Here is a 16,329-nt window from a genome sequence, read left to right as displayed (position 1 = left end):
TGAACAGTAATTTTTTTATTAGCATTTGGTCTTCAGGAAATGTAATAATAATGTGGATAATGTTTGGTTTAACATCGATAATAACATTTTATTGTCTGAAGTTAATATAGTACATCTTCCACTTCATAAATTATACCCTTTAATTGCAAATTATGTGCAAAATTAGTCTGATATTTACATTTTACCAGTAATCAATATTCACAATGGGAACTGCAGTTTATAAAAAGATAAGTGGCTTATTTTGATAACGAAGTTGTTGGCCAATTTTAATTTTAGTTTACAAATGTTATCAAGAATGGAAATCTTTCTTGATTCCAACCAATTTTGAACAGATTTCAATCATTTGAAATTGTTTTAAAGATTTCAGGGTATTTTAGTAAAATGTAAGGGATTTTCAAGGTACATAGAAAACTTCGAGGGATTTCGAAGGATTTCAAAGCTTCAGTGGATTGAAAATGTTTTAGGAGTCTTATTTATATTTCAAGGGATTTCAAACTCTTTAAAACGATTTTAGGGTATTTTTAAAACTTCCTAGGAATTTTCAATAGCATTAAAAAGTTTCATGGGACTTGCAATATTTTAGGTGCTTTCTTGGAATTGCAAGGAAATTTCAGGAGTTTAAAAATTTCAAGAGATTCGAAAGACATTGAAAGATTTGATTTATTTTAAAAGATTCCAAAGATTACAAGGAATTTTCAAGATTTAAAAACAGTTGCAAGGGATTTCATACGATTTTAAAGGGTTTAAAATATCTTAGGGTGTTTTAAATAGATTTCAATACATTGAAGCGATTCCAAAGGATTTGATAGATTTTAGGATATTCTTCAAAATACCAAGAAATTTTTCGAGCTTTAAAAAGTTTTAGGAGATTTAAAATATTTAAGGTGTTTTATATAAATTGCAAGAAATTTTTGAGAGTTAAATAATTTCAAGGGATTTCAAAAGATTTTAAAGGATTTTTAATATCTTTGGCTTTTTTAAGAAGATTCCAATAAAGGATTTAAAAATATTTTTAGTATTTTTTTTTGTATTCCAAGAAATTTTTAAGAGCATCAAAAAGTTTCATGGCACTTGGCATATTTGAGGTGTTTCATTTAAATTGCAAGAGAATTTCAAGAGTTTAAAAAATTTCATGAGATTTATTTTAAAAGTTTTCGAGGAATCTTTAATAGATTTTAATCATTTGAAGGGATTTCAAGGGATTTTTAAGATGTTAGAGTATTTTTAAATAAGCCAATGAATTTTCAAGGCATTTCAAAAGATTTCAATGGATTTAAAATATTTTAGGATATTTAAAAAAATGTTCCTATGATTTTACAGTATATTTCATAGATTTGAAAGGATTTTCTGTGGCTTTAAAAATTGTCTATATTTTTAATAGATTTCAAAGGATTTGATATAATTTCGCGTATTTTAAAAGATTTCGAAAAATTGCAATAGATTTCAAGAATTTGAAGGAGTTTCAAAGGATTTTAAAGATTTTAGGTTTTTGATAAAAAGTATAGTCTCTTTCTAAACAAAAGATTTTACTTTATTTACTTCTCCTTTAATGAATTAAACCATTGCTAATCTATAATGCATCTAAATTAATTTGGAATTTATCCTGAATTATTTTTAATTCTTTCGAATTATTCTGAATTTTCTTGGTTTTTTGTCTAATTCGCTCGAATTTTTTTTAATTCATCCGATTTTGCTCAATATAATGAATTTTGTGTGTGTGTGTTTTTTTAAGGTTTTGTTTAATTCATCTTAAAGTATTTTGAATTAACCTTGAAATCTTAGGCATTTCATCAAATTCTATTGAATTCACTTGAATTTTTCTTAAATAACTTCAGACTTACTAAATTTAACGAATTTTTTTATATATTTTTATTTTTTTGAATTCATTTGATTTTTTTAAATTTATCTGGAAATTTAATAAATTTCGTCAAATTATTCTCATTTCCCTTGATTTTTGTTTAATTCACTTCAATTTTATTGAAACCCATTAAACTTTTTTAAAATTTCGAACTGATTACAAGTTCAAATTAAAAAAAAATGTTTTAAAGTCTTATTGATCGAATTCTTTTGAATTCGCTTGAACTTTTGTAAACTAATTTCAAACTTAATCAATTCAACGAACTTTTTCATATTTTTGAATTTTTTAAATTCATTTGATTTTTTAATTCACCTGGGATTTTGATTAATTTCATCGAATTATTCTCATTTCCCTTAAATTGTTCTTAATTCACTTCAGTTTTATTGAAATCAATTGAATTTTTTAAATGTTTTCGAACTAATTGGAATTTTTAAAATTTAATTTGGAATTGTTTTAAAGTCTCATTATTTGATATTCTTTAGAATTCACTTGAATTTTTTAAAACTAATTTCAAACATACTGAATTCAACGAATTGTTTCATATTAAAAATTTTTGATTTCCTTTTATTTTTTTTAATTCACCTTGAATTTTTATGAATTTCATGGAATTGCTTTTATTTCCCTTGAAGTCTTCTCTAACTTCAATTTAATTTTATTGAAATCGATTGAATTTCTAATTTTGTTAAACTAATTCGAATTTGTGAAATTTAACTTGAATTGCTTTAAAGTGTTATTAATCGAATCCTTTTGAATTCTTCAAACTTCTATTGATTTTCTTTTAATTCACCTGAAGTCTTTTAAGCTCACCTTGAATTCTTAGGCATTTTATCAAATTATTTTGATTTCCCTTAAGATTTTCTAAGCTTGTTTTAAATTTATTCAAATCAGCGAATTTCTTCATATTTTTAAATTATTTTCAATTCATTTGATTTTTTTCAGTTCACCTTAATTTTTTATTAATTGAATTTACTTCTTTTCACTTCCCTTATATTCCTGTAAATTGAATTAAAGTTTACTACAATCAATAGAATTAGAAAAAATCCCATTCATTTGAATTTTTTTGAATTTAACTTTAATTTTTTTGAAGTCTTATTTATCGAATTCTTTTAAATTCAAAAAAAGATTAGTCACTTATAGCTACTTTTTGGATTAGAAATAATTTACTCTTATAATTTAAATAGATCATCTGTTACAAAATTAAAATTTTTGGTATTTGAATATTATTTTTCGGGGAAAAAAGGGTATTTTAAAATGAAGTTTATGATCACCCTGTAGAAAAGAAAAGAAATAAGATTTCCATTCTTGGTTTCAATATTCTTACCAAACAATAAAAAAATCAAATTTTGGATTGTCTGCGTCCTAATATTCGTTGTATTACAGAAAAGCGTAACGAGCAAAATTCGCATACAAGTTATGTCTTCATACAGATTATATCTCGTAAATCTCTTCCAAATTTTCTTTCTATTCGGATAATTAATTTTCTGAATTCGGGTGAATATATCGCCTTAGGATATAACTTTCGCATGAAGGAAGTTTTCCTTATTAACTCCTTATCATTCATTCCTTTACAGATTAGTTTAATATCGAGTCTCTTAATGTCGCATATAAAATCTATCGTTCTGTAATCCATTGGTTACAATAGTAAATTAATTTCATACTCACATCTCACAATATTTACATGGATTGGCCAGAAAGAGTGCGAAAGTGTATTTACACATACGTAAAATGTGGTCCTATAATGATCATATGTGTGGTTGCGATGCATATGTCTTAACAGAACATTTATATGATTTCATAAAATCGACGATTGAAATTTATTTGAAATTATTCGACTTAGGTCGTTTTTGGAATTCAATTTTTGAGGGAATTTCAAGCTGCTTCTACCGGGTTTGATAACTTTATTGAAATATTTCAAAATTTGCATAATTTAGACTTCAAATTATACTTGGAAAAGAATCTAAGGAAGAAAAGTAGTGTAGCTATGGCATTGCTGCGACACTTACCGATCAATGGTAATTATCTGATGTCGGTAATTCATCATGAAAGAGAATCTTGTTCAGTCGGTAAGTGCCGTCATAATTTCGTAGCTGTACTACTAACAAGAGTATTTTAAAAATAAATATTTATTATCCATACATTTTAGTTTCCGTAGATTAAAATTTATTATTTACAATATTGAATATATTCCACAGAAAGTTTATTTTAACAATATATCGATATTTAATTATGCACAATATTTCCAAAGCTGTTTACATAATTTTTCATTTATTTTAGGTTTTGACTTTTGGAAATACAGTGTATTTTATTAAATAAATGTTGTCTATTTTACAAAAACGACTTATTTTTATATTAAAATGCACCTTGGATAACTTTTTAAAGTAAAATGCATTACAAGCGATTCTCTTATTTTTCAGTAATGACTCGAAGTCGAATAAAAATCCTTATAACAGTTCAGATCTGTTTATGATATTTATTGTCGCAGTTCTGACTCATTGAAGAGCAGTACCTAATTCAATTATTACGATGGAACGATCATACAAAAGAATTAGATCTTGATTTTCTGTTACTCATTTCCTGCAAAATTTCTTATAGAAATTTAGTATTTGGAAAATGGTTGGACTCAAAAAATAAGAACTAATAACTATTTTTTTAAGAATTTGAAAATGGTTTAAATGTTCTCTGCATATTTTTTTCAGAGAAATTCGAATATTATTATAAATTTGATAAGTTTTGATATGCTTCTCATCATACAAATATTTAAAGTAGATATTTCATTGCAAAAAAATGAATTGAAAGTATATATAATTTGTCTAAAAAGTTTAATATTATTTACACAACAAAGGATATTCTCAATCCCTTGTTTCTTATAAAGATACTTTTTTAAAGCGTATATAATCCTCTTTATTATTTACAGATTCATTTCGTCGAATTTAAAAATCTAGTTTATTTGCGAATGTGTTTAAAATTCAGCATGAATAAAAATATTACATGAACCGAATATGTGATTAGTTACTCCTTATCTTGGAAACTTTATTTTGAGTAAAATCTGTTTGTCAAAATCAAAACTTAAAAAGACTATCCTAATTTTTTCATAAATGGACTTAAAGTTAGCTACACTTATTGACTATATAATTTAAATATCTGTACATTTAAGAAATATAATTTTAACCACGTTTATCCGAACCATTTTATTGCATTTTGCGATGGTAGAGCTGGAAGCACAATTTCCTGCTCTAAAACCCAATTTACAAATAATTACGATAGTAACGAATCTTTTATATTTAAGTTTTAATCCATAAATATAACTTCGTCTCGTGTAGCTGAGGGATCGCCAGACATTGTCACCGAGCCGTCATTAGGGGGTCATTTGTACTAATGAGGGATAAAATCAGGAACATACTTTTTTTTAAACTTTTCAACTGGTAATTTAGAAATATTATGCAATATTTTATTTGCCGTCAAAAGTTAAAAATTAGAAATGGTTTTAATAGTTTAATCATTTTTATTAAAATATTCTACATTTTTTGGTTTCAATTTTAAACATATAAAATTTTCTGGTTTCTCCGGTTCCTTGAAATCGTAGAATATCAAATTGAAAGATTTGATAGATGCACAATTTTCAATAATTTCCAAAATTGTTTAATAAACAATTTTAATGCAAATGGATTCAAAATAAATTCAAAACAGTGAAACATTAAGACAAGAAGTTCTAAAATTCAAGCCTTAAAAATGAGAAGGTTTGAGAACTAGGCATTGCAAATTGAATTCTTTTTTCTTAAATTACCTTCAACATTCAATATTTCAAACTGAACTTTAAAAAAATCAAATTAAAAGGCTCAAAATGGTAGTCTTCAAAAATTGAAATCATATATAGCAATATTACCGCACTTATTTCAATTTTGAAGTTATTAAGGCAAGTAAAGTATCGTCGGAATTGGAAAAGAACGTACATTTCAAACATTATTATTTTTTTAGAAATATAATATTTCTAAATTATTATTTGCAAAATAAAAAATAATTTCGTTTTTTTTTTTATTTTATTCCTCAATAGTACAAAGAACCTTCCTGTTTGTAAGGGTTAGTGACAGCGTCTGGCAATCCCTAAGCAGGTAGCCGACAATCTCGGATGATTTTTGGCGATAAACATTCCAATTTTAATTGGAACGGAAAATTTTGTAGTTGAATTGTAAGTCTGAATTTGAACAGGGATGTTTTAACTCCGTTCTTCTAAATCAAAATTAAAATGATCAACAATTTCTCGTTCCATATAATCTATTCCAAGATAAGATTATAATGATAAAAAAACTACATTTTCTGTTCAAAAGTTAAAATTATATAGTTCTTCACGAAATTTTGCATTATAATTCAGAATTATAGGAACTCTCTATTTCCAAAATTTATAAAAAGTATAAATAAAATGTATAAAGCTCATGAAAAAGAATTATTTTAAAAATAATTTTCGTAATTTAATTTTTTCTTACTGTCGCTTCTTACCAATCTTTAAAAAATGGTTCAATTTTAATAAATCATAACTTATTTTTTCGGTGAAAACATTAGTCTTTTGCGGTTTTATTCAACTTTCTTCAGTAAACAAACATATTTTTTGGTTGAAATATCAAACTATTACATTTTTTATTAAGATTGCATGTTTTTTGGTTGAAAATGATGATACTCGATTAAAAGTGGAACTAATTTGTTAAAAATTCATTTTTTTGTTAAAGATTTATCATTTTAGATTAAAAAAGCTTTTTCTTTTTTACGATTTAACTTTTTTGTTGAAAATTATCTTCTCCAGTAAAAAATTCTACTGTTTGGTGGAAAATTCCAGCATTTTGTTGAAAATGCGTCTTTTATGGTAGAATATTAATTTTCTTGGGAACGAATTCATCTTTCCGGTTGAAAATTCATTTCTTTGGCTAAAAATGAGTTTTTTTTTGTTGAAGATTTATTTTTAGCTGAAAATTTAACTATCGCATATTTTTTTCGAAAATTCATCTTTTTAATACAAATGTTATCGCATGGGTGAAAATTCTTTTATTTAGTTGAAAATTTGTCTATTAATTACTTTGATGAAGGTTTATCTTATTTGGTTAATAATAATTTTGTTACTGCAAATTTAACTATTAAATTTTAAGTTAAACTTTTATGTTTTAGGTTAAAATTCGACTATTTTATTGAAAATTCTTTTTTTTTTGCAATGTAATCTCATTAGTTGCAACTTTATCCTTTTTATTAAAAATTAATATCTTTAGTTTAAAATCGAAATATTTTGTTGATTTTTTTTTCAAAGTAAAAATTTCATTCTTCTATTTTTGGTTGAATTCCATTTTGTCAAAATTTTGGATGTAGTTTTTTTCTTTATTGGATGAAAATTCTCTTCGTTTTTGGTTTGAAAATTAGCTTCTTGTGGTTGAGGATGTATCAACTTACTTGAAAGCTTGTAGTTTTTCATTTAACAATTCAACGAAGAAGAATTCATTTTTTCATCACAGATTTATCACTTTGGTTGAAATTTTAACTACTTTTTTTTAATTTCTTTTTTTGCATTGATTAAAATATAATTCTTCGAACTGAAAATTTAATTCTTCCATTTTTTGTACAAAATTTATGTTTTTGAGTTGAAACAAGGAATTTCCAAAGATTTTATATCAACTCTGATTTTTTTAAATTGGCAAAAAAACGATAGTTAGACCAAATTAAATTGCAAAAAACTTGGTTAAAATACTTTTTTTATTAAAAATAATTTTTTTTATTTGAAATGGCGTCATCGTTAATATTTTATTGTTAAAATCAAAGAAAAATCAAAGAAAAAAAAAAGAATAGATTTGTTCCGAAATCTGATTTTTGTTACAACTAACTTAAATAACATATTAGTTAGTACATTAGAGAGAAAAGTACCCGACATTTTTTATTATCTCATGTTGGAATCGAACCTACGTAATAGCATTTCGTTTCCAAAGGCATCATGTACGACTTTGCAAAAAAAAAGAATCTCGATCCTCCGTAGCTTAGTGGTATTGAGTGCCGAGGCACTCAGTTCACGCGGGTTCTATTCCTACCGGAGCTAATAAAAAATTTTTTTTTTCGCCAATAAGCATTTGTAATATTTGTTATTACAAAAAAGAAATAGAAGAAATGATCCAATTTTAAATTTAACATCTTGAATAAAAATGAAAACTATAATTTGATCGGAATTAATCGATCCTTCGTATTTTTTCATGTTTAACAACAGAGTTTATGTTGAAAACTAAAGTTCTGCAGTCGACTTCTGAACCTGTCGAAATTTATAGCTTGATACCTGCTTCCACACCTGTTGCGTGAAGCTACTTTCGAGCTCTGGGATTTCTCGCGACTCAAGGGGAAACATTGTATATTCAAATTATTATGCATGTCAAAGGGAATGAAACTCGCCTCAGGTGGTTTGTGGTTTTATTTGTTGAAACGTGCGATCGCACTTTGCAGAGTGTTTTTGAAATTTCGTTTACTGATTTTGATTTAATTAAATTTGTTTAAATGGATAAATATAATAAATATCATTCTATTCGTTAAATCCTACTAAATCCATAAATTTGGTATCCATCAATAAAATAAAATAAATTTCCAGAGCATATGAGAGATTAAATTAATTGTTTAAATTAACACAATTATTACAATTATTTACAACAACTCCCAGTAATTCCCACCTTTATTATTTTCGGCGGGGCGTTAATCTAGAAACTGTTCAACATTGAACTTCCTTATCCTATTTTTGATTTATTTACAAAATCTAATGCTTCTCACAGATTAGGTTCTCTCAAATTTTTGTTTTCTCAAACATATTTTGTGGTGTGTAAGGATGTATTCAGTTATCTGTTGCTACTAATATACGAGAAATAATTCTATTTATTTACAGAATTTTCTTAGGATCAACGTTAAAAATATTTCATCTGGGTTTAGATAGTCGACACATTATAAAAAAAAACATTATCAAATTGTAATTAGGTTTTAAAATGTAATACAGGGTGGCCGTTAGATCACGGACAACCTGAGAATGAGGGAAAATTCAGTAAATTATATTGGTCAGGGAAAATCAGGAGAAAAGTCGGGTATTAAAAAAAAAATGAAGTCAGGGAATTCATCCAAGAAGCACTTTAAGTAATTTTTAAGAATATTTAGGGCTGCCACACAGTCACTTACAGTCACTTTTTTCTCAAATCACTTTTTACTCATTTTTTTCGAAAGAAATATCACTTTAGTCACTTTAAAAAAAAATGATCACATTGGTTAACCACTATTGAATTAAAGTCCATATCTATTTCTTAATTTAAAAAAAATCATTTTGAAATATTTTAGGGTAATTTAAAAGATTCCAAGGAATTTTCAATAGGTTTCAATAACTTGGAGGAATGCCAAGGATTCAAAAAAATTTCAGAAAATTTTTAAATACATCAAGGAATTTTCAAGAGTTTTAATAAGTTCCAAAGGATTTCAAACGATTGCAACGAAATGTGAATATATTAGGTTATTTTTTAAATCTCTAAGGATTTTTAATATATTTTAGGTAATTAAAAACATTTCATTTCACGGAATTTCCAAGAGCGTTAAAAAGTTTCAAAGCGTTAGAATCTTTTTACGAAATTCAAAATATGTTATGATATTTTAAAATATTCGTAAAATTCTTAAATTCCAAGGAATTTTCAAGCGCTTCTCTTTAATTGAAGAGAAAATAAGTTTGAGAGAAATTTCAAAATATTTCAAATTATTTAAAGATTCGAAATAATATTTGAGGGTATTGTAATAGGTTCCAAGGAGTTTGAAATATATTTCAATAATTCGAATGAATTTTAAAGGATTTCTAAATTCCAAAGGATTTTTAAATTCTGAACAGATTTCAATATTTTAAAGGAATTTCAAACGCTTTTAAAGATCTAAAGGTATTTTTGAAAATTTTTAGGAACTTTTAAAAGTTATTAGTGATTTTAAAAGAAGAAAATGATTAAAATCTTTTTAAAATATCCAAAGATATTTAAAATCCTTTGAAATCTATTGAAATCCTTTGAATCTTTTTATAGATCTTGAAAATTCTTTAGAGTTTTCAGAAATACCTCAAAAATCTTTGAAATATTTTTTTAATCCCTTTAAATTATTGAAATCAATTGGAAATTACTTGGAAACATTTAGGGTATTTTTAATAATTCCAAATAATTTTCAAAAGATTAACAAAATTTCAATTAATTTAAAAAGAATTTAAAGATTTTGAAATATTTGAGAGTATTTTGAATAGTTTTTAATTATTTATAGTTATTGCAGAGGATTTGAAAGATTATAGGGTATTCTTAAATATTCCAATGAATCTTTAAGAGCTTTAAACAGTTTCAGGCATTCAAAGGATTTAAACGAATATGTAAAGGACTTGAAATATCTTAGGATATTTTAAATAGATTTCAATTATTTGAAGGATTTCAAAGATATGAATAGATTTTCAAATATTTGAAGGTATATTTCCAAAGATTTTGAAAAATTTAATTGATTTAAAGATATTCAAAAATATTTAATATTTATATATTTATATTATATTTATATTATATTCATATAATATTTTTCCAATATTTGAAGGTATTTCAAAAGATTTTTAAAGAAAAAAAAAAATTAAGGATATTTAAGAATATTTCGAAGAATATCCTATATATCTCGAGAATTGGAAGGGACGTCAATGGATTTGAATTACTTTAGTTTTTTGTTTAATTTCAAGAATTTTAGAAAACTTTTAAAAAATGTCAAGGGATTGCTAAAAATTTCAAATATTTTGAAATATTTTAGGATATTTTGAAAGATTCCCAAGCAATTTCAAGAGGTTTAAAAATGTTGAAGGGATTTCCAAAGATTTTAACGATTTTAAAGGATGTGAAAAAAATTCTATGAGGTAAAGAATTTTAGTATATTTTCCAGGATTTCAGGAAAAATATATTCACAAGAAGTGACTGAATTCGTAGAGTTTCAAAGATTGAAAGAGATTTTAAAATATTTTTTTTTTTGAGTTTATTTGGAATGAACATTGAATTCTTATTTATTGTCTTGAATTCTTGAAAATTATTTATAATTCACTTGTATTTCTTACGCTGCTCGAAATATTCTAAATTCACTCAATTTACTTAATTCAATGGATTTTTAAATATTTTCTTTATTTTTGTCAAGGTAAACGTCAAGACTTTTAAACTTATTTTGAATTCATAACCATTTCAGTCAATCTTTTTAAATTCTCTTGAATTTGTCTAAAATCATTTCAAAACTACCGAATTTAATTAGTTTTTTGATATTGTTTTTAATTCACTTTCACTTTCTTTAAATTCACTTGTAGATTTTTACGAATTACATAAAATTTTCATAATCTCCCTTATTTTCATCAAATTTGTCTAATCTCACTTCAATTTGACTAAAATCAATGACATTTTTCGACTTTTTAAAAAAGCAAATTAGACTGTGACAGCCCTGATAGTAATGAATTTGAATTATTTTGTTTTGTTTTATTAATAATTAATTCTAGCTTGAAAATGTTACCATATTACATTTTTGTAAAGTTACACTTTGATCAGTGGTATTTAAAATATTTGAAAAGATGCTTGTTTAAAATGTTGCCAAGATTATCCTTCGACTTTCTACTTTTATTTGCCCTCTCCTTTCTTCAATCAAAACTTGTCTGAAGTATTATTGCTTATATTAATCATAATTAATTAGATCTATATAATTTAAAATAATAATAAAATAATTATATATTATTATTTTAACAAAGTGATTTACATATTATAAAAATTATAATGTATGTTTACTTTAAAATTGTTATTATTTATAAGAATATTAATGTACATAAAGTTTTAAAAGTTTGAATTTGTAATTGAAGGAATTCCATCCAAAGCCTCATTATTAAGGTTCAGTGATATTGAAAAACTTTCCTATTTAAAATTGTATCATTTCTTAATTGAGTTGAAAACACTTTTCTGTGGAAATGTATAGGTTTAATTTTTTTATATTATTTTTATTTCAAAAATAAAGTTAATTAAACTTTTCGACTGATCTCGAACTGTTGACAGCTTTTCCTATTTTACATTGATAATTAAAAACACAAAAAAAATATCCCACTTACCCCGTAGTCTGATCTTTAATTACCGTGTAATTTATCATTGAACAAACATGTCAAATTAAAAAAAACAGTGGATATTTTTTGAAAATATAGTCTCTTCCTTTGTTCCTAAAAAAAATTAACAAAACGTGCTTTATGTAAGAAAAAATCAAGTCAAAAGACCAGATGACATAATTACGAATCGGAATTTCCTAAGAGCATCTCAGTTTCTTTAAAAATAATTGATTAAAACAATAAATAATGACAGACACCTTTTTCCTACAAAAATAAGAGATATAATCATTATGTTGCAATAAAAAAGTTAATAACTAATTTGTTTTATGTTCCAAATTTTCTCAATATGACAATTACCCGTATCATCCCTAGCATGAAAACTCAATTTAAATATGAATGGTCAGCAAAAATGAAAAATTATTCAAAACCAGGGAAAGATCAGGGAATTTTACAAATATAGTTTTTCGGCCACCCTGCTTTTAGTACTAGAAAACCTTGTAAAATATCCATTCGACAAGAAATCTGTAACAGCAGTATCAAAATCTTATACCAGATTCTAGAAGATCGTATCCATCGTTTCAACTTAAAGGAAGACTTATTTGATTCGGAACCGTACCTTTCTTTCATCCACTAATCGCATGATAAGAACGGCAATCCCTGATTGCGCATCTCGCAATTCTAATCGTAATTCTAGCACGGCGCATTTAAACGCTTTAACGATACATTATTATATAACAATCTTCATTTCCCTACTTTGTAAATCTGAATCCGTTAGTATTTACAACGAATTTCCACGTTACGACTGAACCAAGTTTAAATAAAAGTTCTAATTAAATGGGATTTTTAAAATTATTTACAGTAATGTGGCATCTCATAAACATTTCAAGATGGAAATATAAATACGCGGTCAAGTGCTTTTTTAAATAGTATATTTTGTATTTATTTATTAAAAAATGAAGAAATTTTAATTAAAAATATATAAATATTGGTTAACATTTTTCTAAATATATTTGTTTATTGAATTAAAATCAAACCATTCTGTATATCTGATTGAAAAATTGTACAGGATTGCTGCAGATCACAGAATTCAAGAAAGTTAGAGGATGTCAGGGAATTTTCGATAAACGGAATCTGAGGTTAATTATATTATTTTGTTGAGAAATAAAAATTTTTGAAAAAAAGTCATTATTGTTGGCTGAAAATTAGCCTTTTTTTTTAAAATTCATATATTTGGGTAGAAATTGCATCTTCTTTCCTTAAAAATCGCGACTGTTTGGTTTAAAATTACAACTATTTTGTCGAAAATTCGTCTTTTTTGGTTAAATTCAACTGTTTTGGGTTCAAAATTAAATTATTTTTAATTGAAATATCAATTGATGGTTTATTATTTTATTAAAAAAAACCTTTCTGTCTTGTAAAAAATGTAACTATTTTGTTGAAAATATTTTTTTATTCAATTTTTTGGTTAATAAGATTAATATCAGATTGAAAATTCTTCTAAAAATTCAAATATTATGTTGAAAATGCATATATTTTGTTAAAAATTAATCTTTTTTGGTATAAAGTTAATCGTCTTGTTTGGAAATTTGTTTTTATCAGAAGATTTATTTCTTTGATAAAAATTAATTTTTATATTTGAAAAATTAACTAATTTCCATTTGGTTAAACATTTGTCATTTAACTCTCAGGTTGAAAAATCCTTAAAAATTCAAATATTTGATTTAAAATTGATTTATTATGTTAAAATTAATCTCTTCGGGCAGAAAATTAATTTTGTTGGTTAAGAATTTTTTTTTTTTTGAGAATTTATTTTATGTTTGAATTTTTTTAAAATTACAAATTGATTTGCTTAACTGAAAATTTAACTATTTAATTTTCTGCCCAAAATTTTTCTTTTTTGATAGAAATTTAATGTTCTTGGTTGAAAAATTAAAGGTTTGGTTGAAAAATCCTTTAAAAATTCAAATATTCGATACAAAATGTATGTAGTTAAAATTAATCTTTCCTGGTAGAAACTAAATATTCTTGGTGGTAAATTTATCTTTTTTAGAAAATTTATTTCTTTGATTCAAAATTAGTTTTTTTTTTCAAATCAGAAATTGATTTTTTTGGTGGAAAATTTAACTGTTTCATTTTTGTCGAAAATTGTTCTTTTTTTATAGATATTTAATGTTCTTGGTTGAAAATTCAACTACTTGCTTTCAAATAAATTTGGACACAAACGTTTTTTTGGTTTAGCATTATTGATCTTCTAGTAAATAGGATGTATTTCATAAAATAAAAACCAATTTTGAACAGTTAGAGAACATGAAAAATTGGTCAGGGGAAAGTCAGGCAATTTCGAAATTGGGAATTGTAGCAATACTGCTGTATTATTGACATATTTTTTAGTTCGAAATAAATATCAACGATTATCGTTGTATATTAATTAAGGACATAAACTGAATTCTTTCAGAATTCTATTAAAAGAACCTATTAAAAAAAGGTTAGCCAATATTTGCCATATAATTTAATTAGAATTTCTTCAATTCTTAGTAATTGTAGAAAAAAATCAAAATTTTTCCAAAAATGTTCTACCGATTCTTTTAATTTTTATCTTAAAATGTTCGTGAGATATCATAATTATTACAATAAACAAAAGAAAAAATCTTATTTACCTGGAATTTTCATTTAAACTTGGATCAGTCGCAACGTGTTTTCCTATTATTTCGACTTAAAAGATTTTCTTAATCAAGAACTTGACTAGAAAATCTTAAAAACTAGAATCGATAGGCGATTATAGAATTTTATTCCTATTTTATGCTTCGTGATTTATTACTCGATATATTTTTTAGAGCGTCATTATATGGAGCAAAATGAGAAACAAGTATTGAGACAAGAAGTATTGCCTGGTACTTGCCGCATTCAAAATTACCCAAGGTGGAGATAAGGAAGGTACTATCAGAGGTCTTTCTGTTTTTTGACCTTCTTGTGTACTTCCCGCCATAATTTGAGTTGTTCCAAAATCATCTTCGTTTCCAATTCCTGGATCGAAATCTTCAAAATCTTCATTGTGGTGTTGTCGACGATTTCCTATTTTTTTCCTTCCCTTATTCACTGGCTTTTTTCTCGGTTTTATCTCCACGTGTTTCGGAACTGTGATTGGGGTTGTTTTAGGCATGAGATGCAGTTCTGTAAATTGGGAAATTATTTTTGATTGCATGACTTTTTCAGGGATGATTAGGTGGTTATTTTGCTAACTAAAATTAAAATTTAAATTAACATAGCGACAGTTTTGCATTTCAATGTTTCGTATCCCCGGGCAGAGGCCCTTATATTATAGTTTTGTTCGGGTGTCCGTCCGTCGTACTTTCTTTCAAGGAGAAAAAGTGAGGGTGCATTAAGTGAGGGAAGTAGAGAAAACGAGGGAAAAATAAGGGAGCTAAAGTAGGAGCGCTAAAAGGAAGTGAGGGAAAATGAGTAGAGGAAAATTTAGGCAATGAGGGGAGAGGCGTGAAAGTTATGCAAAAACAAGGGAGTGAAAGTAGAATAAATGAGGTGGAATGATAGGGAATGGGGAGATATAATGGAAGTGAAGAAATTTTGGTGAATGTTGGGGAAGCAAGGCGAAATGAGGGAATGAAAATTAGGGCAAATGATGGAAAATAACTAGTTTTTAGGGGAAGGATGTAAAGTAAGGGGAGATGTGGAGAGGGGAAGAGTAAATGAAGAAGAGAAATGAGTGGAGGGCAAGTAGGTGCAATCAATTTAAATTTGGGGAGGCAAAGTAGGGGAAATAAGGGAAGCATGGGAAATGAGGGGAAAAAGAGTTTAGAAGAAGTAGGAGGAGGCAAAGTATAAGAAATGAGCGGAGTATACTGTCAGGTAATGGGGGAATATATGGGAATCTGAGGTGAATGAGGGGAATCAAGGGGAAATGAGGGGAATTAAAAGGATAAAAATGAGAGAAAATTAAGGAAAATAATGAGAGGGTATTGAAAGTGTGTGAAAAAAATAATCAAAAACCTAACCTTTTCTCCTGAAATTCTTAGAAACAATAAACACTAACATAGTCTAGTTATTATAAATTTACCATTTGTTTCTGGTTTTCCAGAGAAAACAATCATTTTTGATTTTTTTTAAACCTTGCTATTTTTGAAATTTTAAGGTTTTTCTTATTCTTCAAAACAATCGTGTTTTTTGTCGCTGAAATTTTCATCAGTGATTGGCAAAATATAGTAGATATACGATGCATTTTAAATCTTCGGTGAGAGAATATATTTACAGTCTGTCAAGTTAAAGCGTGGGTGGCTTTACTCGCAGTCGGTAAGGTGTATCGATATGATTTTGGTGTCAAAATATTAAGAAGAGCTCCCTCTTT

At 25.9% G+C, this 16,329-nt stretch overlaps 1 protein-coding gene across 1 annotated transcript in view; it reads right to left on the bottom strand.

Moving 5' to 3' along the window:
• Positions 1-14,799: 14,799 nt before the first annotated feature.
• Positions 14,800-16,329, bottom strand: part of LOC117180538 (hemicentin-1-like) — a 159,418-nt gene continuing 157,888 nt past the window's right edge. The window contains exon 10 of the mRNA XM_033373035.1: positions 14,800-15,140. Within this exon, the coding sequence (XP_033228926.1) occupies positions 14,800-15,140 (341 nt within the window). The remainder of the gene's footprint in view (positions 15,141-16,329) is intronic.

This window comes from Belonocnema kinseyi, chromosome 9 (genome assembly GCF_010883055.1).
Source record: "Belonocnema kinseyi isolate 2016_QV_RU_SX_M_011 chromosome 9, B_treatae_v1, whole genome shotgun sequence".
Taxonomy (NCBI): Eukaryota; Metazoa; Arthropoda; class Insecta; order Hymenoptera; family Cynipidae; genus Belonocnema; species Belonocnema kinseyi.
The sequence above is the reverse complement of the archived record's forward strand: the minus strand, read 5'-3'. Positions and strand labels throughout refer to the sequence as shown.